Raw genomic sequence first — 25,150 nt, forward strand, 5'->3', positions numbered from 1 at the left:
AGCATCAAAGAACAGTTAAAAGTCTGAAAGCAAAGAATCCGAGGATCCGGGCTGAAGAAGTGACCGCGCCCTTTAACGGTGAGTTCAAACACATTCTGGGTGATGAGCCCAGCTGTCAGTCAATAAGCCTTCATGATTGCTCCTGTGACGCTGGTGAAGATGAAACTGAACCCTCCGGGATCGACTGGCGTTCATTGGCAGTCATGATTGTTTACCACTGGATGAGCCGCCACATGAAGCAACGTGAAGCATTGTTCATTTGCACATGTGGGTCAGTTTAGGAGCTGATCTGTTCAGACCGATGCTGCATACAGATCACGTTTAAAAGATTTTGTTAACGGCCAAACAATAAATTTGGATTTGGTGAGAATAAGACTTTTTACCTGCTGTGTGAACGTAGCCTAATGTAATGATCGTGACAGGCCTGGATCCTTTTGGCTGTTCTACCTTATCAAACCTGAGAAAAACTAAATATGACGAGTGTCCTGAAGTATTGTGATCATACAGTTTTGCCATATCGCCCATCTCTGATAACACTACATTCAGCTACTGATGGCTTGATACACAGGTAAGCTGAACTTTGCTGGACTCAGCAGTACTGCGGCCGGGCAGGTGTTAGGTTAGGATATAAAGAGCACAAAGGGCAAACAGACGAGGGTAAGCAGGGCAAGTTTCTTCTTCTGGCCTCCAAGCATTTGACACTTCAGTGAAGAGTGTGATTCACACAGTTCCACCACTTACCCCAAATGTAGCTGACCAGCCAAGGCATGTTTGGTGGTGAAGTTTGCACGTGTTTGATGATTCAGGCATGTTAATTGGTGGGATATGAGCTTACATTACATGTTAGCTCCATTATTCTTGTAGCTCCAGTGCAAGACTAAAGAAGCAAACTTCAGCTACGTTTGAGGAGAGGGGCAAAATTGTGAAAATGACTTCTCCACACCAACTTTAAGCCGCAGCTAGCAGTAATAACGCATCATTACTAACACTGTCAATGAAAGCTATACAACAGATGGACAATCTCACTCGAGCTACACATACAATCTTCCTCCTGTGTTTCTCAGCATTGTGCTTCTTTTCTGTGAATAGCCTTTTCCTCCCTCCCTCTCTCTCCCTCTCTCCATGCCTCTTTCTCATTCTCTGTCCATCCTGCTGACGGAGACAGACGTCTCTTGGTGTGGGTGCAGCAGCAGACGGTTTATGCTGAGTTTGAATAGAGCAGTAATGATCAGATCTGCCCAAGCTTTGCACTCGCCGATCTACACACACACACAACAGCAAGCAGTAACTATCATGGAAATTATCTCGCACGCCCAGTGTTGATTACTGCATCTCACAAACCTGCTGAATTGTTTTTAATGCGCGTACGGTGATGGGACCAAATGGCCCCACACAGAGATTAAGGCAGACGCTCTCAAAACCAAACACAGAGGAGACAATGCCAATTACAGGCCAGCAGAAAGTCAGCAAACGTACAGTACAGTAAACACAGTTGGCACTGGTGGAACTGTTAGGAGGGGAACAGCAGATTATTGCCAATATCTCTGTTCCTGATAGTGTGGATATCATCTCAAAATGGTGTCACTGAAAAAACTGTACAATCAGAACCAGATTTTCTGTCACGCCTTGTAGAGACTTGTTTAGTGCTACGGACTACATTTCCCAAGATATCTTGGGAGATCACGTGACGGCAGACTTCCCCTGTCGAGTCGGAGTCCCTCGTGGACTCCATTACCCAAGCAGCCATGCGGAGATCATGTGATCAGTAACGTTCAGCCTCGCACCTATCAGCGCTCACGGTCACCGGAATTCCGAATGCTTTCACCTGTGTGTCTGTATCATGTGACTAGTGTAGTTTAGTATAATAGCCCGGGCCTTCGCACAGGATCTTTGCGAGGTATTGTTTCATTCTTGAACTTACTGAGCATTTATTCTGTTTTGCCATACTCTGTTTGTGACCCGCCTTCCGCCCAATGACAGCTGGGATAGGCACCAGCACCCCACCGCGACCCAGAAGGATAAGCGGTTTAGATGATGTATGTATGTATGTATGTATGTATGTATGTTTGTGACCCCGATCGTGTTAATTTTGACTCCGTTTTTGCCTTCTCCTTTTGTACCTTTGCTTAATTCTTGGATTTGTGATTTTGAACATTTTGCCTGCATTTTTCGACTCTGTCTTTCGTCTTGCCCTCTGGATTTGTTTGCGTGTTGTGATGATCACATTCGTGATCATATATCACTTCTTGGTTTTGACCCACGCTTGTACTTCGACTAAGACTCTGCCCGGCGTTAATAAAGCTTGTCTTTTCACTTTTATCTGCACGCATCTGAACTTCGCTGACTGGTTACATTTTCGTTCCAAACAAGCAAAAAAAGGCCAATTTTTGTGTTGCTGCTGCTACACCTGTGCCAAAATTTTGTAGCATAATTTCACAACTCATTGCGCTAAACATTGAGCTCATTGAGCCAGTAGCCTCTTACTTTAGCACTTTAGCTGTAGCACTTTAGTTGGTTCGTTTTGTTTAAGCAGGTTACTAATTTTCTTGTTTTAAAATGCCCAATAAAGAGCAAATAATGTTATTCATATTGTGACCTTGGGTGGTACTAGTGTGTTTCATGTGTTCACTTATTCCACACAGAGTGAGTTTTGGGTATTATTATTAGTTATTAGTTGTTATTAAGTCTAAAAAAGGCAAATCAACTAATTTGGCAATTTAGCTGTAAAGAAATCAGAATCGGTCCCAAAAATTCACCTCTACGGATAATATTGGCCTTTTATATGGTTTCAGTTAATCAGTGCTTTACTCACTGATAACTGTTAATTCTTGATTGTCAAAACTAAAATAAGTCATGCTTGACTCACAAAGTCTTAAAAATATTATAGTAATGTTACTAGTATTAATATCATAGCTTATGTGGTTTCCATGTGATGCTTTATCGTCCATATTTATAGACTAAACACAATTTGAGGCAAGTGTTTGATGATTTAGGCATGGTCATTGGTCGGGCATGAGCTTACATTTCATGTTAGCTCCATTAGTCTAGTAGCTAAAATATTATAGTAGTGTTAATTATATTAATATTATAGTGCTCAGTGATAAACGGTTCCATTGACTTCTCTTAGTTGTTGTTTTTCCTATTTTAAGGTTTTTGTGTTATCACTATAATACAGTTGCTGCTGTAACACTGCCATAGAGGTGTCTGTTCATTACAATAAAAAATAACCCACTTTTAAATATCAGTGATATGGGATTTTTGTCAATATAGATGTATCTGTGCAGTGTTAATATCAGCTGACTTTACTGCCTAAATTACATATCGGTCGACTCATAAATCATAGTAGAGGACGGTGGCAGTGTGTCATTGTCATTACAGATAATGGCTATTACTAATAATCTACTATCAATAGTATTTGTAGAGATTTTAGGCTGAATGTGTAACTTATGGCCAAAAACGTTTCACCACTCCGGATGGATCTCTCCTGTTTGTGAAGCGATTCTCCAGATTCAGAGCGTGATGTTTTTCATCTCCTGTCAAAATCTCACAGCACTCTGACGACACACACACTTCACTCTGCATCTGTGTGACTGAGGCTGTCACTTACACTAAACTGAACTATTCTCACTGTAGTGAGAACCACACAGACTTGTACACGTACAGAGACCTCAGATTAGGGCTGCAGTGGTAATTCGGCAAAGGTCCGGAATAGTTTAATATAGTTACTGAGTGATTAGACTGACCGATCCATACAGGATAAAGTATCTGTGTAATTTTCCCAGATTACCTCAGACAGACAGAAGCATCACAGCCTGGACGTCCACTTCAGCATTAAGATGTGTGTGAGGTAACTTTAGATTACAGTAGGCTTGGATAAAACAACTGTGCCAAGGGCTCCAGTTCACTGGTTAGCCTTGCCTCCTGGTTGCCGAAACACTGTCTTTTATCAGGATTTATAACATGACTGTGAGGTTGATTTGACAAGGACTAGTATTACTGAAGGAGCGCTGCATTTGGCAATTTATAGAAAGTAATTTGCTCCGAAAATCATTACTCAGCAGACTAAAGACAGGACAGATTTGTACTGAATTAAAATCACGGACCTCATCAGTAATCAATCAAATCACAGCACATCGCCAGTTAAAACGAATCCAGCTCCAAAAGTGCTAAAGTCAACCACACTGATAAGCAAAAACTGTTGTTTACTGAAAAACAGAAAAACATGATGAGTAATGTTCAGGTGCATTCCGAAATACTTCAATACATTCTGTCAACTAACTAGCGAGGCTAATGTCAGCCCAGTAAAGTGTTGATGTCAACCCAGTGAAATGTTAAGGCCTCAGCATACTTCGTCGACGTTCGCCTGGCTTCAGCAAACAATATGACGTAATTGTGGAAAAAATGAACAACCGCAGACGTTGCACGGAGGCTTCGTTCGCCGTGTCACGCACATGGCAGCTGGGTGGATTCTGCGGACAAAGACACAACGCCACAGGACCTGTGATTGGTCAGTAAAAGGAGGCATGCCATGAAACGAACAACTCTGAGGAGCTTCAGCTTTGGCAGACACACTAATATTTCACTGTGAAACACACATTTGTTAAATAAACAATGAATGAATACTTCACAATACTTTAGGTTCACAAGAGGACGAGGCTGAAGTTGGCTTTCTATTCACCAGCTTCTTGTTTGAATTTTCCCGTTCCACCTTAAACGGTGGCAGTATTCTGAACTCAAACGTCACCATAGTTAGAACTGTGAAAGAATTGTTTTCCAGCGGTCATGAAACTTATCATAAAATGTCATAGCGTCATGTGGAGCATCCGCGACAGGCGATACGAAACCGCAGAAAGTATGCTAGCTTGTAAGCTCGCAAAGGCGCTTTCGGCTTCGCACAATCCTCGAGAATTTCGTTTCACAAGAAGTATGCTGAGGCCTTTAAGGTCAGTCCAGTGAAGGTAACATTAGATCAGGGGCGCTCAATCCTGGTCCCGGAGATCTTCCACCCTGGACAGTTCAAATCCGACACACCTGACTCTAATATTCAGATGCTCCTGAAGGCCTTGATTACCTGGATCAGGTGTGTTAGATTAGGGTGGTAGATCTCCTGGACGAGGATCGGGCGCCACTGCATTAGAAGGTGATATTTTACTCACTGACACTGACAGATGTCATATGCTGTCATGAATTATTGTGACAGTATTTGTTTAGTAATGTAACAGTGTTGTGTTACCATTACTGGTGACTGTCATGCCATAATCTTTGATTTAGGAAATATCAGATTGGTATCAGTACTCAAGGTTGAGGTATTGATAATGAAAAAGTCATGTAATGCCATCTCTACTATTCTTTCAATCAATCAGCCATGCACTCGGTCCAATCTCCAGAGAGAACGTGTCTCATCAGCATTCATCAGACTTCACACTTTAGTCTTTTCACCCAAACAAGAATGAGTTTCAGAACAGCCCAGAGCTGCCTGCTTAAATGGAGGTCGAGTTAATGACTGAGATGTTTCCATCATGAAGATTAGACTACCAAACACTATGCTCTGCTACTACTGTGCACTTACTAGGATGGGCAAAATGACGGTGAGTTACATGTCACAATGCTTCCTCAACCCTGGACTATTGAATTCATACCAATTTAAGGGAGTCTATAAAAACTACTACACTACACTACAACACTGCACTACTAGTGACGTCATAGTATCAAATTATAGTAAAAAGGAGCTCATTAGACCACCACAGGACCACCAATGAGAAGATGTTGGGTCATTCTCAGCACTGAAGTGGTGATGTGTTAGTGTTTGTTGTGCTGGTGTGAGTGGATCAGAGTTTTCAAACACCTCAGAGTCACTGCTGGACTGAGAATAGTCCACCAACCAAAAATATCAGACCAACAGCGTCCTGTGGGCAGCGTCCTGTGACCACTGATGAAGGACTAGAGGATGACCAACACAAACTGTGCAGCAGCAGATGAGCTATTGTCTCTGACTTTACATCTTCAAGGTGGACCAACAAGGTAGGAGGGTCTACTAGAGTGGTCAGAGAGTGGACACAGTGTTTAAAAACTCCAGCAGCACTGCTGTGTCTGATCCACTCAGACCAGCACAACACACACTAACACACCACCACCACATCAGTGTTACTGCAGTGCTGAGAATGATCCACCACCCAAATAGTACTTGCTGTGTGGTGGTCCTGTGGGGGTCCTGACCACTGAAGAACACGGTATGCAGGGCAACAGATGGACTACAGTCTGTAACTGTAGAACTACAAAGTGCTCCTATATGGTCAGTGGAGCCAATAAAGTGGACAAAGAGTCTAGGTACAAAGAGGTGCACTTAATGAAGTAGCACCACCTGCTCGTCCTAAGTGCCTCAAATAGCTCACTGTAAACAAACACATTAATGTGTTAGTGCAATAAATTATCTGCAATATTTTTTTAAACACCGCTAACAAACAAACTGTCCTAGTTTGACCACTCAAACTTTTCATAGTTCCACCCCAAAGCCCAGCTGCAGTGCGTGGTATGCCACTAATATCACAATATATAAACATTATCACTGGAGACTTCACTGGACAGTGCTACACTTGCGGGAGATCTATGACTAAATCAACAAGCAGCAAACTAACAACAGCAACAGAAAAGTGGACAGTGCCAGTTCCTCTCAAAACAGGATGCAATGTAGCAGTACGAGAGTGAGAGGGCTACTGCAGCAGAGATGGAACGTGCAGCTACTGCTGCTCTCACTGGACGACAGTGATGGAAATTGGACACCTTGTTTTCATGGGTTCATGTGATGACAATGTTAGTGAATTACTGAAAGGAATGAATATATAGGATAAGATAAGAAAACTTTATTAGTCCCACAACTGGGGGAATTCACAGTGCTACAGCAGCAAAGGGACAGGAGCGCACTCAAGAAAACAAATATCAAGAAGAGAATTAACAAACAAGATATTAACCTTGTTAATTACTTAACATTGTTAAGTAACGGTTTGTTACTTATCATCGTACAGACCAGGGGTCAGCAACATACAGCTCCAGAGCCGTATGCAGCAATTTTACTGCCCTGTTTCGGCTCCACAACAGGATTAGATTTTCATGTAAAAATAAAATAATCCTCCTTTGCAGTAAAATAAAGCTCTGCTGATCATTATAACACAGTTTTAACTTTAAAGGGTCTTAAATGCTGGAGTTAATGTAGAACTGCTAATTCACCCTTTAACCCTGAAGGTTGGCGGGCAGACTGCTGGTCACCACAGCAACGCAGACAAGTCTCATCTAGCTAGTAGCTACAAAAAAAAGGCAAAGAGAAAGATTTAAGACGAACATTGATAATTTGGAGACGAATGGACTCATTTGCACTCCTGATACATTTAATCTGCAATAAGAAACTGTGAAACACTAAAAAGTCCCAGAGCTGAAGTCAGTTTCTCGTTTGAATTTTCCCGTTCCACCTTAAATGGTGCCGCCATAACATTCCATTTGAGGTGGAACGGAAGTTGAAGCTGGCGAATGAGACTTCAGCCTCGTAAAAAATCAAACGTTGAGAGACAACACAAGTTTCCTGCCAGAGATGTGAGAAAAGGTGCTATAGCTGAGCTAAAGCTTGAAGCAGAGTAAAGTGCTTCTGTGTTTTTGTTTATATTTATATCATACTGAGACACATTTACAGCCAACGGTAAATGGACATTAAATGTTGTGGCTCCCAAGGTGGTTTAATTTTTGTTGAAAGGACAAAATGGCTCTTCTTAACATTTGAGTTCCCGACCCCTGGTATAGACAATATATATAATACTAAAGATAAAAATATAAAACCTATCCTTCACAAAATTACAAAAAACAGAAATAAAAAGCAAAAGACCTTAAAGGTTTTAAACACCAATTGCACATGGAATATTAATATGATTAAGCTTATTTGGTCCACTTATATAGCTAACAAAGGGCACTGCTTTTTAAATGGAAAGATTCTGCTTTAGAGTCAAATCTGAGTGAATAACAAATGCGATCCACTGTGATTGATTACAACAATAATGGCATTAATCCTGAATATTTGAACTGTTTGGCAGCGCTTGCACTCTTTATAGAAAAAAGTTTGAATTAGGTTTCACTAATGATATGAGTATCTGAAAAGAAGTGGTACTGAGTCATCTCTCATGAAAATGTTACACAATATGTTTTAGCCACCCAACTCCATCTGGCGCTGGATTCCCTTTGGTCAGTTTGGTTTGAGTGGCTGTGGAGCTGCATCGGCCTGCAGAGGTTTTAACGACAGTATTAAGGAGCTACAGAGGCTTTAGAGGAGTGAGAAGTGTGTGTGTGTGTGTGTGTGTGTGTGTGTGTGTGTGTGTCAGCGTCGTCAGCGGGGACATGCTCTCTCTCTCTCGGCGGTTCTGTTGCTGTCATGGTGATGGAGGAAAGATCGCATCCGCGCTGATCCCTGCGCTCAATCACGGTGAGGTATGGAGCCGCTCGGACAGCTGCAGCTCCGAGACCGCACACGCGCACGTATGTGTGCTTCAGCGTATGTTAGTCCATCCTCTCGCTCTCCTCCGTCTAATTCCCTCGCTCTCTACTCAGTTTCCTTCTCTCACACTCATTCTTAGTCTCCCTCCTTCCTCATTCTCTTCTCCTTCTTTCCTTTCTTTTCCTCATTCTCGTTTCTCTCGTTCAATTTTTCTTGTCCTCTTACTGAAGATATTCTCACTCAACCTCCTTCCTCCCTCTCTTTCACATTCTCTCTTCTTCTCTCTTTTCTTTCTGTCTTTCCTCTTTACTCTCTATCTCGATCTTCCTTTATCCCTCTCATTTTTCGTTTTCTTTCTCTCTAGTTTTCTCTCCCTCTCTCTATCCTTTCTCCTTTTCTTCTCTCATTTTTTCTCCTCCCTCTATTTCTTTTTCTTTTCCTTTCAGCTTTCTTTGGAAGTTTTCTGTCTTGTGTTATCCTCTTTTTCTCTCTTTCTTTGTAAACTTTCTCTCTCTCTCGCTTTCTCTCCTTCTCTCCCTTTCTTCTCTTTCTCATGTTCACTCCTGTCTCTTCTCCTCTTCTTTTTCCAATCCTTTTATCTTTCTCCCCCACTCTCTTTCTCTTCTTTTTTGCTTTCTCTCTCCTCTTCCTTTCCTCTTTCACTTCTTTATCTTTTTCTATCCCCCTTTTCTATCATCTCTGTCCTCTTTTTCTCTCTCCGTCTCATTCTCTTACTCTATTCCCTCTTTCTTTGCTGCTTTCTCTCCCTTCCCTCTCATTTCCTTTCTTCTCTTTCTCTCTTACTTCCCTATGCCCCCCTCCTCTCTCTCTCTCTCTCCCTCTTTTGGCCCTCCATCACAGAGCAGGTTGTTTTTATTACTCTGTGGATTCCTGCGATGTCAACAGGAACGCGCCTCCACCGTGAGTTTGTTTACTCAGCTTCTTTTGCACTTTCTCCAGCTAAATAAAGTCAGTTTTGGGTTTAAAGTCAGGGGGAGATGCTGGTTGCCAAACACAATAAAATCCCAAATCATGTCAAAGCAGTGAATATCACTCCGGCTGCATGAGTCTCTAATTTACCGCCCAGCTCTCTGCCTGACTCCAGCAGCTCGCTCTGAAAGGTCTGGCTGGAGGAGTGTGAGGGCCGTGCGCTCCACTGAGGAGACGTACATTTCACAGTAATACAGAATTATTTATTGTTTTCACTTTAAAAATCTTCAAAAATATGCAGTCAACATGCAGAAGTGTGGGCGTATGTTTTGTAGATTTTCTAATTGAAAATAAGAACACATCCTCTACAGAGAACACACTTCTGCACCTTTTAATGTACGACCACTGTTCATTTGCTACATTTAACATAGTGGAAAGCAGAAAAGTTTGTCTGTGCAAAAGTACCAATACATATTTCTTATTAATTGTTATATTTTTAAATATTACTTTTAATGAACATCACTGACATTAAAAAAAACCTTGTAACTCCTTTTTTTTAGTTTATATATTTTTATACTATTTAAACTGCCAGCTGCTCTTCACACTGTATGAACATTTCACGATGAATGGACCAACAGAAATGGATCAAAATCACATCCTCTTAGATAAGCGTACATTAAAAATGAGAACATTTACAGCAAACTGACATTCAGTAAAGTCAGGAACACTTTTCCCGTTTCCTATAACGCCTCCGTTCCTGAAACTCTGGTGATGTAAGGTTTAACAGAAATGTTACATTTAGACCAGGGGAGTCAAAGTCAACCCCTAAAAGGGCCATATTAAAAAATCTCAATAAATCTGTGGGCCAGCTGTGTTTTTAATTTATTTTTACTTAACATTTTGCCATGACCCCAACTGGCCATTGTTTGTTCAAAATACACAAAAACTCCAACAGCAAAATAGGCACTAAATACTTTAACTACATAATTTAAAATAAAAACTAATTGTTTTATATAAAACAATAGACTACATTATCTACAGATAACTGTTAAACTCCTTTAATGAGTTTTTAAAACTGCCTATTTGCTTGAACTAGACACCAGACATATTTAATTTCTGTGTAAGCGCAGGCTCATAGAAAGGGGTCACATTGTATTGCAGTGCATGCTGGGAACTGTAGTGCAGCTCATGGTGAAACGATCTAATATTAATAGAAAATTAAAATAATTTCGCAGGCCGAATAGGATTGTGCCACGGGCCTGACTTGGCCTGACTTCAGGCCTTGTGTTTGACACATGGGGTTTAGACTCTATGTATACATCCACAGCACTTTGTAGAGTTTTGAAAAATAAGCAAACTACCTGACAAAGCACTTCTTTTCTTCTTCACTCAGGCCCTTCCTCACTAAACACTGCTGGGCTGCCCCTGTAGGCCCCGCCTGAATTCAGACTATGTGGAGAAACAGCGGCCCAAAAAGTATTTGGACTTTTCTGCCATACGTAAAAAGGTCATCACTTTCCTTCCAGCAGAGTTTTCAATTAAAAGGTGATTTCTTTGCAGGTTTCCATACATTTGGACGCATATGAGTTTGTGAACCTGTCAACAAACACAAGCTCAGCGAGAGCACTGTAAAAAAAAAACAGCCCCAGACTTTGAGGTTTCCTCTTCTGTGAAACCTTAAGGAACCCTCAGTGCCGTCTGTCTGGAGTTCTTCTCCAGGACGTCTCCACACATCAGACTGATGTCATGCTAAAAGTGTTTTTCTCTCTTTGTTAAACATTTTATGAAGTGACCTAAAGAACTTCACTAAAGGTTACCAGAGGTTAAACGCTTAAAGTGTTCAAACACGTTTTGGGGCCACTGGCAATAGATATATACAAAAAATCATATATTTCTGTCCTTTTAGATGAACTGTGTACGTGCACAGGTAAAATGTTGTGATGCTCATCTTTACATCAAATAAGGCTAAGTTCATTCTCTGGGGTCAAAAGGTCACTCAGACATTTATGAAAAGACAAAAGATCCATTCACTGCTCGTGGCTTTGGGCACAAGTGCACACTCGTGTGTGTGTCCTGTGGGGAAAGTCTTTAATGAGAGCACTTAAAAGCTCCTTCCTCGTCCATTCGAGACGGATGTGAGCTCAGAGAAAGCCCGGCTCCAGCGGTAAACAGAGCGCGAGAGAGAAAATGTTGTGTTAGTTGATGCGGCCAATTAATTATATTGCAAGCCATTTAAAAATCTATAAAAGAAGTACAAAGCGGTTTAGGCTGTTTGAGAAATTGTAAGTATGGTATTAAAAAATGCAATACGTGTGTTTGAATTGCTCGGGGCAGCGTGGTGCTGGAGTCTTTCTGAAAAAGAGAGAGGAGCAGGGTCTTTAAAAGGAGGAGTGTGTAAATTATGCATATCATTTTTCTCTGCTTCTGTTCTTTCCTTCTCTCTTTTTAAAAAGGAGAGAAAAACACAGCTACGGAGGAACGAATGTTTCTGTACCCGATGTGGGAGTGTGTGTTTGTCCCTGGTTTGACATGCTGTATGTGAGTGTGTGTGCATGTACATCGTTGCTGTCATGACGAAACCTCACATCTCCGAAATGGGAACTCTACAGGAGATGGAAAACACTTTGAATGTTAATGGAGATTTTTCCAAATAATTCTAGAGCATTTCGTTTGGTCCATTCATCATGAAATTTGAACACGTTGTAAAGGACAGGTGGCATTTTAAAAACCAAAATAAAAAAAAGAAAACAAATTCAGATACAAGGTCACAGGATGCCACCTTTGCCACAAGTCAAGTTTGTGTAATGTCTGTCCTGCTAGAGCCGCCCCTGTCAACTGTAAGTGCCAATATTGTGAAATGGAAGCATCTACGAGCAACAACAGCTCAGCCAAGAAGTGGGAGACCACGCAAACTCACAGAGCGGGGCAGATGAAACGCACAGTGCCTATCCTCTGTTAAAGCACTCATTACAGAGTTGCAAACTGCCTCTGGAAGCAACATCAGCAAAAGAACTGTGCATCAGGAGCTCAGGAGTTGGGAGGGGGGGTCAGTGGGGTAAAGCACGCAGCCACTGGACTCATAACTGGAAACATGTTCTCTGGAGTGATGAATCATGCTTCACTATCTGGTAGTCTGATGGATGACTCTGGATTTGGCGAAAGCCAGAAGAGTGCTACCATTCAGAATGCACTGTGCCAACAGTAAAGTTTGGTGGAGGAGGGATAATGGGCTGGGGCTGTTTTTCAGGAACTCCAGTGGCCTGCACAGAGCCCTGACCTCAACCTCACTGAACACCTTTGGGATTAACTGAAACGTCGACTGTGAGCCAGGCCTTTTCATCCAACACGATCTGACCTCACAAAATGCTCTTTCAAATGAAAAGGCACAAATTCCCACGGACACACTCCAAAACGCTGTGGAAAGTCTTCCCAGAAGAGTGAATGCCGCTATAGTGGCACATGGTAGTCTAACTCCATATTAATACAGATGGTTTTGGAATGAGACGTCCAACAGCATAGGTGTGATGTATAGGTGTCCACATACTTTTGGCCATAGAATGTATGGATAGTATTAAGAAGTGTTAAGAGGACCTTAGTAAGCACATTATTTAAAACTGTTTATTGTGGCAATAACTGTCAAAGCTCACTTCTAATAATGTGTATCATATTAAAAAATCATGAAAGAGGAGTTTAATGTGTTGGAATGAAACTTTTAATACACGTGTGTGTGTGTGTGTGCGTGTGTGTGTGCGTGTGCGTGTGTGTGTGTGTGTGTGTGTGTGCGTGTGTGTGTGTGCGCGTGTGTGTATGTGTGTGTGTTTGTCTCTAATCTGACACTGCTCCTGAGGCTATCCATCTTTCACTCCCACATTGAAAACGGTCAACAGCTGATCAAGGCAGGGATGGATGGCTGAGGTGTGTGTGTGTGTGTGTGTGTGCGTGTGTGTGTGTGTATACATGTGTCAGGTGTGTGCTGACTTGCTGTGAGGGCGTGGTGTGTGTGTTTAGGAGAGTGTGTGTAGAAGAGCATAGGGCTGGGCAATTAAACGAAAAGTAATTGAAACGCTTAAGAACCCCTAACCAACGCAATCTTGCCCATGTCGATTATTTCGATTTTTTTAAATTCTGTTAATCCTTTCTCCCACTCTGTTGCTCATGTACTGTTGTCTTAAAAACTTACTACCGTGTTTGAGCTTCTTTGGTTCGTATCCTCGGATTCTTTAAATTTTGCTTTCAGATTTTTAACTTTTCTTTGATGCTGCAGCCTCGCTCTCCGACGGCCGCGTTCGGACATTTCTTTCAAAGCCTCTTCAAACACGGAGGTGTTTTGGATACGTCTCTTCTAATTTTAGTACAGAAATATCACCCCAAATGTTTATTAGGTCTCCGCAGCGTGAAATTATGACAAATGTCGAGTTGGATTGACAAAAAAGCCGCGTAAATTCCGATTTGGCTGTTGAGATGATTTACATTAAGATATGCAGAACATATTTACAGTACAAACCTTGTCAGTGAACTATGAGGGCAAAAACAAAAACAAAAAACAAAATAATCGATCATTAATCGCAATCGAGGCAAAATGTTCAATTAATCGTGATATTGATTTGAGGTCATATCGCCCAGAAGAGCGTCCTGACTTAGAACCCACCCAACACTCAGCTCATTACAACACCGATATGTTTCTGTAGTAGAGACTCTGTAGCTAACTAAGGTGCCAGTATTTGAATACTGACATCACTATTCTGGAAATCATTATATTTGATCATGGGAGGACAACATCATGACCTACAGTTCACTTTTTTGTACGTCTGGTTCCTATCACCACCAACGTGAGTAACTCTCTTTACATCTCAGCCATTTAATCATGCAGAAATTATGGAAAATCAGTTGAATTCAGGACATGATGAGACGGCAGAGCTTTATTGTGACTGAAAAAAGGTGTAAATCTAATATGACTTTAACCAATTATACGCAGCCCTGAAAGGACCCCCTACATGGACCCCTTGCTATATTCACCTATTTCCTGCATGTTCCTAGATACACAAAAACAGCCCTACACGTCTCTTTCACCTAGGCAGGCTAATAATGTGCCTGGAGCTGTTTTACCTGTACTGAGTTGTTAGCAGGTTGCTAATGGGTCTGTAGCTGTTTTACCTGTACCGAGTGGTTAGCATGTTGCTAATTTGCTCTGTAGCTGTTTTACCTGTACTGAGTTGTTCGCATGTTGCTAATTTGCTCTGTAGCTGTTTTACCTGTACTGAGTTGTTCGCATGTTGCTAATGGGTCTGTAGCTGTTTTACCTGTACCGAGTTGTTCGCATGTTGCTAATTTGCTCTGTAGCTGTTTTACCTGTACTGAGTTGTTCGCATGTTGCTAATGGGTCTGTAGCTGTTTTACCTGTACCGAGTGGTTAGCATGTTGCTAATGGGTCTGTAGCTGTTTTACCTGTACTGAGTTGTTCGCATGTTGCTAATGGGTCTGTAGCTGTTTTACCTGTACCGAGTGGTTAGCATGTTGCTAATGGGTCTGTAGCTGTTTTACCTGTACCGAGTGGTTAGCATGTTGCTAATGGGTCTGTAGCTGTTTTACCTGTACCGAGTTGTTAGCAGGTTGCTAAGGGGTCTGTAGCTGTTTTACCTGTACCGAGTTGTTAGCAGGTTGCTAATGGGTCTGTAGCTGTTTTACCTGTACCGAGTGGTTAGCAGGTTGCTAATGGGTCTGTAGCTGTATTACCTGTACCGAGTTGTTAGCGGGTTGCTAATGGGTCTGTAGCTGTTTTACCTGTACCGAGTGGTTAGCGGGTTGCTAATGGGTCTGTAGCTGTTTTACCTGTACCGAGTTGTTAGCGGGTTGCTAATGGGTCTGTAGCTGTTTTACCTGTACCGAGTTGTTAGCGGGTTGCTAATGGGTCTGTAGCTGTTTTACCTGTACCGAGTTGTTAGCGGGTTGCTAATGGGTCTGTAGCTGTTTTACCTGTACCGAGTTGTTAGCGGGTTGCTAATGGGTCTGTAGCTGTTTTACCTGTACCGAGTTGTTAGCGGGTTGCTAATGGGTCTGTAGCTGTTTTACCTGTACCGAGTTGTTAGCGGGTTGCTAATGGGTCTGTAGCTGTTTTACCTGTACCGAGTTGTTAGCAGGTTGCTAATGGGTCTGTAGCTGTATTACCTGTACTGAGTTGTTAGCATGTTGCTAATGGGTCTGTAGCTGTATTACCTGTACCGAGTTGTTAGCATGTTGCTAATGGGTCTGTAGCTGTATTACCTGTACCGAGTTGTTAGCATGTTGCTAATGGGTCTGTAGCTGTATTACCTGTACCGAGTTGTTAGCAGGTTGCTAATGGCTCTGTAGCTGTGTTACCCGTACCGAGTTGTTAGCAGGTTGCTAATGGGTCTGTAGCTGTATTACCTGTACTGAGTGGTTAACATGTTGCTAATGGGTCTGTAGCTGTATTACCTGTACCGAGTTGTTAGCATGTTGCTAATGGGTCTGTAGCTGTTTTACCTGTACCGAGTTGTTAGCAGGTTGCTAATGCATCTGTAGCTGTGTTACCTGTACCGAGTTGTTAGCAGGTTGCTAATGGGTCTGTAGCTGTATTACCTGTACCGAGTTGTTAGCAGACTGCTAATGGGTCTGTAGCTGTTTTACCTGTACCGAGTTGTTAGCAGGTTGCTAATGGGTCTGTAGCTGTATTACCTGTACTGAGTTGAGTCTGCAGTAGCCGTTCAGAGGGAACCGGATCACGTGTGTTGGGTCCTGGTTCCAGCCGGCGTTGACGGAGTTGCACATGACGTCTCCAGTCTCAGGAAAGATCTCCTCAATAAGAACTTTCTCTCCACTCAGAGCGATCCTCTCGCCGAGGTCAGGGGTCACGCGTACCACCAGGCAGTCGCAGGGCTGGGCCAGGCGCCGCTGCTCGCGCTCCTGCTTCCATCGCTCCAGCTCCTTCACCATCGGGGTTAGCTGATAATACCGCGCTTCCTCATACAACAAGTGGAAGTCCTTCAGGAGGAAAGAGGCAGAATGAGAAAAAAATATGTATACATTAATGGTGTAAATGAAGGGATGGCAATTGACTTGTATTGTATTGACTTGTTCTTATAGATTATAATCATTTATAACAATATTTAATAAAGGACAGGCTCGTTTTAGCCAATTAGCGAATGTAAAAATACGAAAAAAGCTCTACAAATGTCTATATTCCACTACTTTATACCTCCTCTGGTTGCATTTGTGTATTTTAAAAAAAATTATAATTACACCAAAATAACCAAATTGAATCAAATCGAATCCAAAGAATTGGGATTTAGGATTTTGAACTATATTTTCATGATTCACTGAATCACTTTCTAAAGAATCATAATCAAATCGAATGGTAGTGAAGTCAGAGATTTAAACCTCTAGCCTTCCGATGTAGTATAAGAACATGATTTTGGCTGAGCATGAACTGTTTAACCACACAGTGTCATACAGGCTTCTTGGCATCTCATGCTGAAATGGTCTTTAATCATGTTTGACAGTTCAGAAATGCAACTTTCACATTTACACCTTAAATGTTTCTATGTCACACGTTAACCCTGTAAGACCTAAGGCTAAAAGTGACTGCCTGGGATCATTTTTATATGTCTGATGAAACATTGATATATTATACTATTATAAAGTGATTTATATGCTCAGATTCAGAACTAGCTTTTCAGTTAGAACAGTTATTCAGCGCAAACATACAATATAAAAGTGTGCAAAAAAAGAACATTTTTACAAAAAAACAGCCACAAAATGGGTCTGGGATTTCAGTGATAGCAGATATGGTCAAAAATCTTAACTTCTCGAGTGTAACACAGAATTCTGAAGTGTCTGGACCCCAAACAGTTGTAAAGCTATTCAACTTTAAAGACAAGGTGTGTGAATGTGCTGCTGGTAGCATGTTCAGTTACCTATACCTCTATCACATCCATCTCTCCTGCTCTTCACACCGTATAATAAAGGTATTCCTTCCTGAAACACTGCCAGCTGAAGTCCTATAAGCCGCCACGCTAACACAGACAATGCTGCTGCCATTACGCGCCCGTGCATTCCTTCATCGCAGCAATCTGTAGCTGTCTGTGGCACGCTGCCAACGGCCCCCCCACTCTCTCCCCTCCCCTTGCCCCCCCCGGGTGCTTCTAGCCAGGGGTGATTTGCACCTCCCGCTCATGTCTTTAATTTCCCACGAGTCCAGATGGCAGCGTTCCTGCACTGTTTCCGTGAGCGATGCCACGATCTGGAGACGAGAGAGCAAGAGAGAGAGACTGGGACAGATAGAGGAAGACAGAGGTGCACATGAGATTCAAAGCTCCACGGCTCGAGCTGAGCTGGAAGAGCTGACAGACCTTTTGTTATACAGAGCTGCTCGGGCTGCGGGTGAGCTGCTGGATTAGCGGCCTGCCCTGCCATCGTTGATGGTAAACTCCCTGGTTTTTCAACGTACTCTCAATCTGCTGTACCCGTAACATACGACTGAGTATCATGGAGAATAATTTGTACTTAAAAAAGAACTCGCAGCACACTCACGACAGAAGCTGTAGCTAAAACACCTTCCCACTGGCTGGCTTTTATTATAAAGATGTTATGACTTTGTTTTGGTCAGCTTTACCAAGAAATAGTTATATGCTATAAACACAGCAGAAAGAAATTAGGCTAAATACAGAGGAGTTGTTGCTCCTTTTATAAGGTAGAGGGAAATATGTCAAAATTACAGTCTCTGGCTCATGTGTCAAACACAAGGCCCGTGGGCCAGACCAGGCCCGCCATACAATCCTATCCAGCCAGCAAAAGTATTTTAATTTTCTGTTAATATTGGCCCGTTTCACAATGTGCTGCACTACAGTACCCAGCATGCACTGCAGTTACACCTACATTCTACACAATTCTGCGCAATTCCACACCAGTCATATCACCAAAATGCATTTTAGCTGCAGTTTAACCAACATAAACACTTACCATTAGCTCAGCCGCTCAGAAATTGAGCCCAAGTATATTAACGAACGTGCAGCAAAGAAAGGATGTCAGGTGTCTAGTTCAAGCAAATAGGTACGTTTAAAAGACTGAGCTCCTGGGCACATTTAAAGGTTTACTGCAAGTTCTTTTGCATATTTTAAATAAACAAGGGCTAGTTGGGGTTACAGCACATTAAAAAAATTAAGAAAAAATTAATTTTTCTCTGGCCCACAGATTGGATGAGAATTTTTAATATGGCCTGGTCTATGGTAAGCACTAGTAATGCACCAGAATTTCAGCTACTGAAAAATTTGAAATAAAAAAATAATAAATAGCCCTACAACAAAGTGTCAAAAAGGACTTCATTCATTTTAGATGTTAGTAATAGTAATAAATGGTAAGAAATAGTGTTTTAAAACACTGTTCCTTTCAATCTCCTGCTTTCCGGTCAGTGCTGAGTTCAAAGTGTTCAAACAGAGTGGCACCAGACCAACAGTGAAAATTTCGGCCGTGTGGAACCATTTCTTGGTTTCAACAAGAGACAGACAAGGACGAGTCAAGAGGGGACACAACCAGCAAGAACTTCAATACATGTTTGATACCACTGGAAAACACATCCTGCAAAATACTTCAGAACAACAGATGCAGAAAGGAAAGTCCCTGCAAGCACATCTACACTCCCCGCTATTTTGGCAGTCAAACTAAAAAATCAACAGGATTCTTTGTTCTCAAGGCCATCAGATTTCAGAGCGTCTTCAATGATCATTTCATTACGTTTGATTTTGTGTATATACTCACATATTGTCATAAATATTGTCAAATTATTTCAGTGCATCACTAGTAACAGACAGATTAGGTTGAGAAACACTGGAGTATTTATTTATATATAATATTTATCTTAGTAAACACAAACATTGGCTCAACCCATTTAAACAGAATCTGCTTTACTTAGTCTTACTGTCTCTGTGGTGCACAGGCTCATACCAGCGCCACACATACCATCATGTCAGTACGATGTGAGTGTCACTGCTGAGCATGGTCCACAACCCTAATAACACCTGGCCAACAGTGGTCCAGTGATGGTCCTTTTTCCATTAATGAATGTGGTTGATGGGGGCTGGCTAATAAATTGTGCAACAACAGAGGGGTACAGTCAGTAACTGTAAACCTATAAAATGCACATACATGATAGGTGTTTCTGATAAAATGGCCAATAGGTGTACGTTCAAGGTAAGTGTAGGGTAAGGTAAGGTAAGGCTAGTACTGATTATCTTCTGACTACGGCTCAGAACAGGGTGCAGGAAAATTCCACAGATTATTTTACGTAATTAAATCAGTAAGATGTAGATAAATGTCGCTCAGAGTGGTTTGATATGAAGTGGTGCATTGTAGAGCAGCTTTACAGTGGTTTTAACTGGAACCAGAGGTTGCAATGTTTACAAATGTAGTTTGTGGGGAGGAACATCCCTGAAGCCCCTCCTACTTCCAATCCCTATTCTTCCACACTATAAATTCACATCCCCACCTTCCTTTATTGTGACAAAGTGCTCACAATCCCTCCCGCTACCCCATCTCCTCCCTGTTCCTCAGTCCTACACCAGTCCTACTACAGCTATGAGGGGCTTTGGCCTTCTAGCTTCAGACAAAGGCTGCCCAGAACTCCAGCCCAAGTTCTCAGAGTTCTCAGAGTTGTAATCATTTCATGCAATAGCTTTCCGTCAGGGAGCTTTTAGAGCCATTAAACTCTTCAGACGTCTGGTTCCTATCACCACCACTGTGAACAATTCTCTAGAATCGAGCATTTCGCACCAAACCACTTTGAACGACTCTGTTCACATATTTTAATTCAATTATGCTGGAGTTTTTACAAATCAGTGGAATTTCCCTTTAAGTTTCAAAGACACAACAAAGAGACAAGTTCATTCTCTTTTTCCTTCTCTCTTCTTAGTCTGTTTATCTTCCTGCAGTCCTGCTGGGTTCTCTCAGGCAGGAACGCTCGGTACCCTCTACAACTCAACTATCCTCAGCAAGAGCTGCTCCTGAAACCAGACAGATGCCAAGCAAAACGACTTTAAACCGCCTAAAAACATGCGTGAACTCCGGCTTTACCTGATCGGAAAAGCCTCCAAATCACTAACCCCCGCAGCATCCTGTCATCATCTTTCGTGATGCAACAGATGCTCTAATATTTAAGACCACAAAAGAGCAGAGTGGATGATTACTTTTCGCTCTCTTGTCTTTATTCCTCTTCTCTATGTCTCTCTCTCTCTCTAGCATATCGCTGTGGGCAGTGCTAAGGTATCAAAGTGCTGCTCCTGGTTGGGTCCAAGTCTTGATGTGTCTTTAACAGGCCTCTCTCTCTCTCTCTCCCTCTCTTTCTGTCTGCCAGGCACTTTAGTCATCCCGAACCCTGAAGAGTAACACAACAAAGAGGTAAGGAGGTGAAAGAGCTGAGGAAAAAAGAGAAAAACAGAGCGAGAGGAGAAGAAGAGCAGGAGTATGCTGAGAAGCTGCCAGTTGAGAGAAAGAGACAAGCCCTCCCTACAAACCTGCACTCAGGACATTCAGACAGTCAGGCCGCTTGAGCTCCAAAATAATGATCCAGCCCGGTTGCCCACTAGCAGGAAAGAGGGAGGGCAAAAAAGAGACAGACGAGGGAAAGACAGAGGGAGCCTGAAAGTCTAGCCTTCCTGTCCAGGGTATCCTCTGGCAGCACAACAACAGTAGAACAAGCTCTCAGGCCAGAGGACATTCCAGGTGCAGATCTGTTGTTTTTAGGGCCATGACTATTGATTATATGAGCAACTGAGTAACCTACAGGCTGTTTTGACAACTAATCGAGTAATCTATTGATTATTTAAGCAATTAATCGAGTCCTCTAAAAGATATTTTGACAGTTAATCAAGCAATCTACAGGTTATTTTGGCAATTAACCGAATACCCTACAGGTTATTTTGGCAATTAACCGAATACCCTACAGGTTATTTTGGCAATTAACCGAATACCCTACAGGTTGTTGTGGCGATTAATCCAATACTCTACAAGTTATTTTGGCGATTAATCGAATACTCTACAGGTTATTGTAGCAATTAATTGAATACTGTACAGTTTATTTTGGTGATTAATTGAATACAGGATATTTTGGTGATTAATCGAATACTCTACGGGTTATTTCGGTGATTAGTCAAATACTCTACAGAGTATGTTGACAATCTAATACTCTACAAGTTATTTTGGCAATTAATCGAATACTCTACAGGTTATTTTGGCGATTAATCAAATACTCTACAGGTTATTTTGGCGATTAATCGAATACTCTACAGGTTATTTTGGCGATTAATCGAATACTCTACAGGTTATTTCGGCGATTAATCGAATACTCTACAGGTTATTTTGGCAATTAATTGAATACAGGTTATTTTGCTGATAAATCAAGAAATCAATCGAGTAAAAACAGGGTGTTTTGGCAAATAAATCAGGTCATCTACTGATTGTTTTGGCAATCAACCGAGGAACCCACAGATTGTTTCGACGATTAATCAAGTAATCCAATTTAGTAATCTGCAGTTTTTTTGTTACTGATCAAGTAATCAACGGACAGTTTACTGATCAATTCAGTAATCTACGGGTTTTTTGCTATTAATCGAGTAATCCACAGATTATTTTGTCAATTAACTGAGAAATCTACAGATTATTTGACAATTAATTGAGTAATCAGAGTTTTTAAAAACAATAAAAATAGACTTAACAGACCAATACCAAACCACAGTCATTTCATAATTTTCAAAAAACTTAAGCTGGATAAGCTGGAAACTCCTTACAAACACTTAATTTAGACATCGCATAAAAAAAGGCACATTATAAAAGTACAAAATGTGTCTGTCAGTGTCTGTGCATTATAGTACATGTCCACTGCACACAGTGCGACCACAGTTGGCCAGCAGGATGAAGCTTTCATTTGTAATTCCCAAAAAGTTAAAACCAACTCAAATATTTGCACAGCTCACTATCCCATAATGCCTTGTGCATTTTTTTGCTACCCCCCTTTGAAAATGAATGGGAGCAAAATTTTGGATAATGAATTTGCATTACAGTCACGTTTTTTTTGATTAATCAAGTTTAACTGTGTAACTCAATACAGCCCTAGTTATTTTGTACTTACAGATCACATAACAGCACAGCAGAGAGGGACCACAGTGATGCCCACTGGACTGTAGTGAAATCACTCAAAGATTTACCCTCATATTGAGGCGCCCAGAGCAGATTTCACTCCACTTTAACTGCACCCATTTTTAAAAGCAGCTAAAGCCCTGCTTTGTGTCAAGGCCAAAAAAACTGTACAGAACACACTTTTGAAGTCAGGTGCAGGTCATAAGAGTGAGGTTTAAAAGACTGCTGAAGCTGCTAACAGTCACTGAAAATGCACAAAACATTTCAGTAACATCACTGAACCGTTTTAAATGTGCGATTGATTCTTTTGTAGCAAATCAGTTCTTTCTTACGTAAAGTATGACCTCTCAAAATTACATAATCCTTCATCACAACATGCAAATGTTAGACTGGCAAAAACGCCGAGTCAAGCACCAAAACAAAATTTTCCTTGCTTTTTTAAAATAAGCAAGTATGAAATAAAATATAAGGTCATTTTCCATTTGGAGTGAGAAATTCAGGTGGATACATTTTTAAAAATCTATTTCTTTCATCTCAAAAGTAAATAATCTTGATATGTCCATTAACATCTCCTATTATCATATATGCAAAAAGGAGCTGAATTCCAAACATATTTTACAGTCACTGGTTTTATATGAATATGGTGTAACACCAGTGACTGTGACTCCAGTGACATTCTGGTTAAAACTGAGGATTCTGTAAATTGGCTGACTCATTGGCCGTCAGGTGACCCTGTACAACTATTTAAAATCAGTAATAAAAATTATATTTGGCATAATTTTGGCAAAATTTTAGTTACCCAACCACTAAAGCACATAACACTAGTGACACATAGAAGTTATGTGCTGCCTGATAAACAAAATTATTAATAAATTAATGAAATATAGTGAGCGAGTGTGACTCGCCTGCTAACGCCTTGAGATGCTGCCTCTCTGATGAGCCTCGACCCAAAGAAGCAGTTTAATAGAGCTGAAAATACTGTGATAAAATGTAACATGAGAGTCCTGATAACAGCAGTGACCAAAATCTCTGTGACAAATGATTTTTTTATATAAAATACATATCTTTAAATGTGGTATAACGTTAATGATATAAAAGTAATCATTAATCTGTTTTATATAAATTCCTAAAATAAACCTCTTAAAAATATTGTTTTATATTAAAAATGGTTTCTCAAATGTTGAAAACTGGTTATGTTACAAGCTGTTTCACTGATGCAGAGCAACTATGAAACAGGATAAAAAAGAAAAATCAGAGAAATTATAAGGGATAAGTATTATTTAATATTAGGTCAACTGTGTAAATGTACATATCGACTTTTGGAGCTGTGCCTGATATTTAAGCATCTTTTTAAGCCCTGCAACCTTTGTGACTCTCCAAATGGAGAAATACCCATAACCACTGCGAAATTCACTCTTGACAGTTCATAAGGTTCACAGTTCAAAAGGTTTCTATATGGAAACTAAACTGCAAAAACTGCCCGTTTTTGAATGTACACATTTCCATATATACACCTACTGCGCCTACAGCCGTGAAGCCCCGTCCACACTGAGGTTTCACTTACATAAATCAGACTTAAAGGCTGTGTGAGTTGAAGGGATACAGAGAGGTTGGGAACTGATCATGTAAATTATTTCTGATTATTTTTGGTATATAATACCAAACAAACCTTATAAGTGAAATAAGTGTACAAAAAATGTTTTTGGACACTTTAAACCTGCCAGTCCTGGTGCAACTGATTGCTACAGGAAATTAACCAGCGATGTAGCATTTAGTTCGGTGGATGTGCAAACACACGCAGGACCACAGTGGAGAAAAACATTTCGCTACAGAGCGCAACTGCAGCTGTAAACACACACACACACACACACACACACACACACACACACATAACCACGCCGTACAGCAGCAGTATGTTATTGTTTACTGGTGTATCCTAGCAGCACATAATCCTTTTTTCATCTTTCTCTCTGTATCTTTCTCTCATTCTCTCAACAGAAACAAATTTTCTGTTTTCTCCTGCTGCATGTGAAACTCATTCCGCCTGGGTTCTACTTTCACATTGATTTAGAGGAACACATTGGGGCGTAGCTGCCAGCGTGAGAGCCCTGTACGGCGCCCCAGGGCAGTGCCGAAAAACGATGCAGAGCGGATAAGGACATGCTTAATCCCGCCGGCGACTATTTGCATGTTTTCCTTTTTTTTTCTCCTCTGAGTTCACGCAAATCGAAAAGTACGAGGAGCCATGAGCGCAGTTAGAGAGAGGTGAGCCGCTACGCGGTTTCCTTTCCACTTGTGCTTACATACAATTGCAAAATGGCAGACAGGACAACCTGCTCAAAGTATTTCATTATTCAAACTTCCATGTACTTCAGTGTAGACAGTGTAGAAGCTGCATATTACTTTATGTGTCTGATTGTGAAACCTTACCCTCCTCTATCCATGGTTGTGCTTGTTGATTTTGTATATTTTTTGCACCCGTATGTTTAAATACTTGGAGACGAGATATAAAATAATCCAAAAATGCAAAAATGTGACTCCTAACAACCACCTGGAAGACCTGGTAGACCCCAAAACTGCCCCCATCAGATAAACAGCACTTAA

General features: G+C 41.3%; 1 protein-coding gene across 2 annotated transcripts in view; it reads right to left on the minus strand.

Moving 5' to 3' along the window:
* Positions 1–25,150, minus strand: part of LOC118818335 (BTB/POZ domain-containing protein kctd15) — a 53,912-nt gene that overhangs the window by 3,926 nt on the left and 24,836 nt on the right. For both annotated transcript variants that reach the window (XM_036585567.1, XM_036585566.1), the window contains exon 4: positions 16,097–16,402. In XM_036585567.1, coding sequence (XP_036441460.1) covers positions 16,097–16,402 — 306 coding nt within the window. The remainder of the gene's footprint in view (positions 1–16,096; positions 16,403–25,150) is intronic.

Source organism: Colossoma macropomum, unplaced genomic scaffold, assembly GCF_904425465.1.
Source record: "Colossoma macropomum unplaced genomic scaffold, Colossoma_macropomum, whole genome shotgun sequence".
Classification (NCBI taxonomy): Eukaryota; Metazoa; Chordata; class Actinopteri; order Characiformes; family Serrasalmidae; genus Colossoma; species Colossoma macropomum.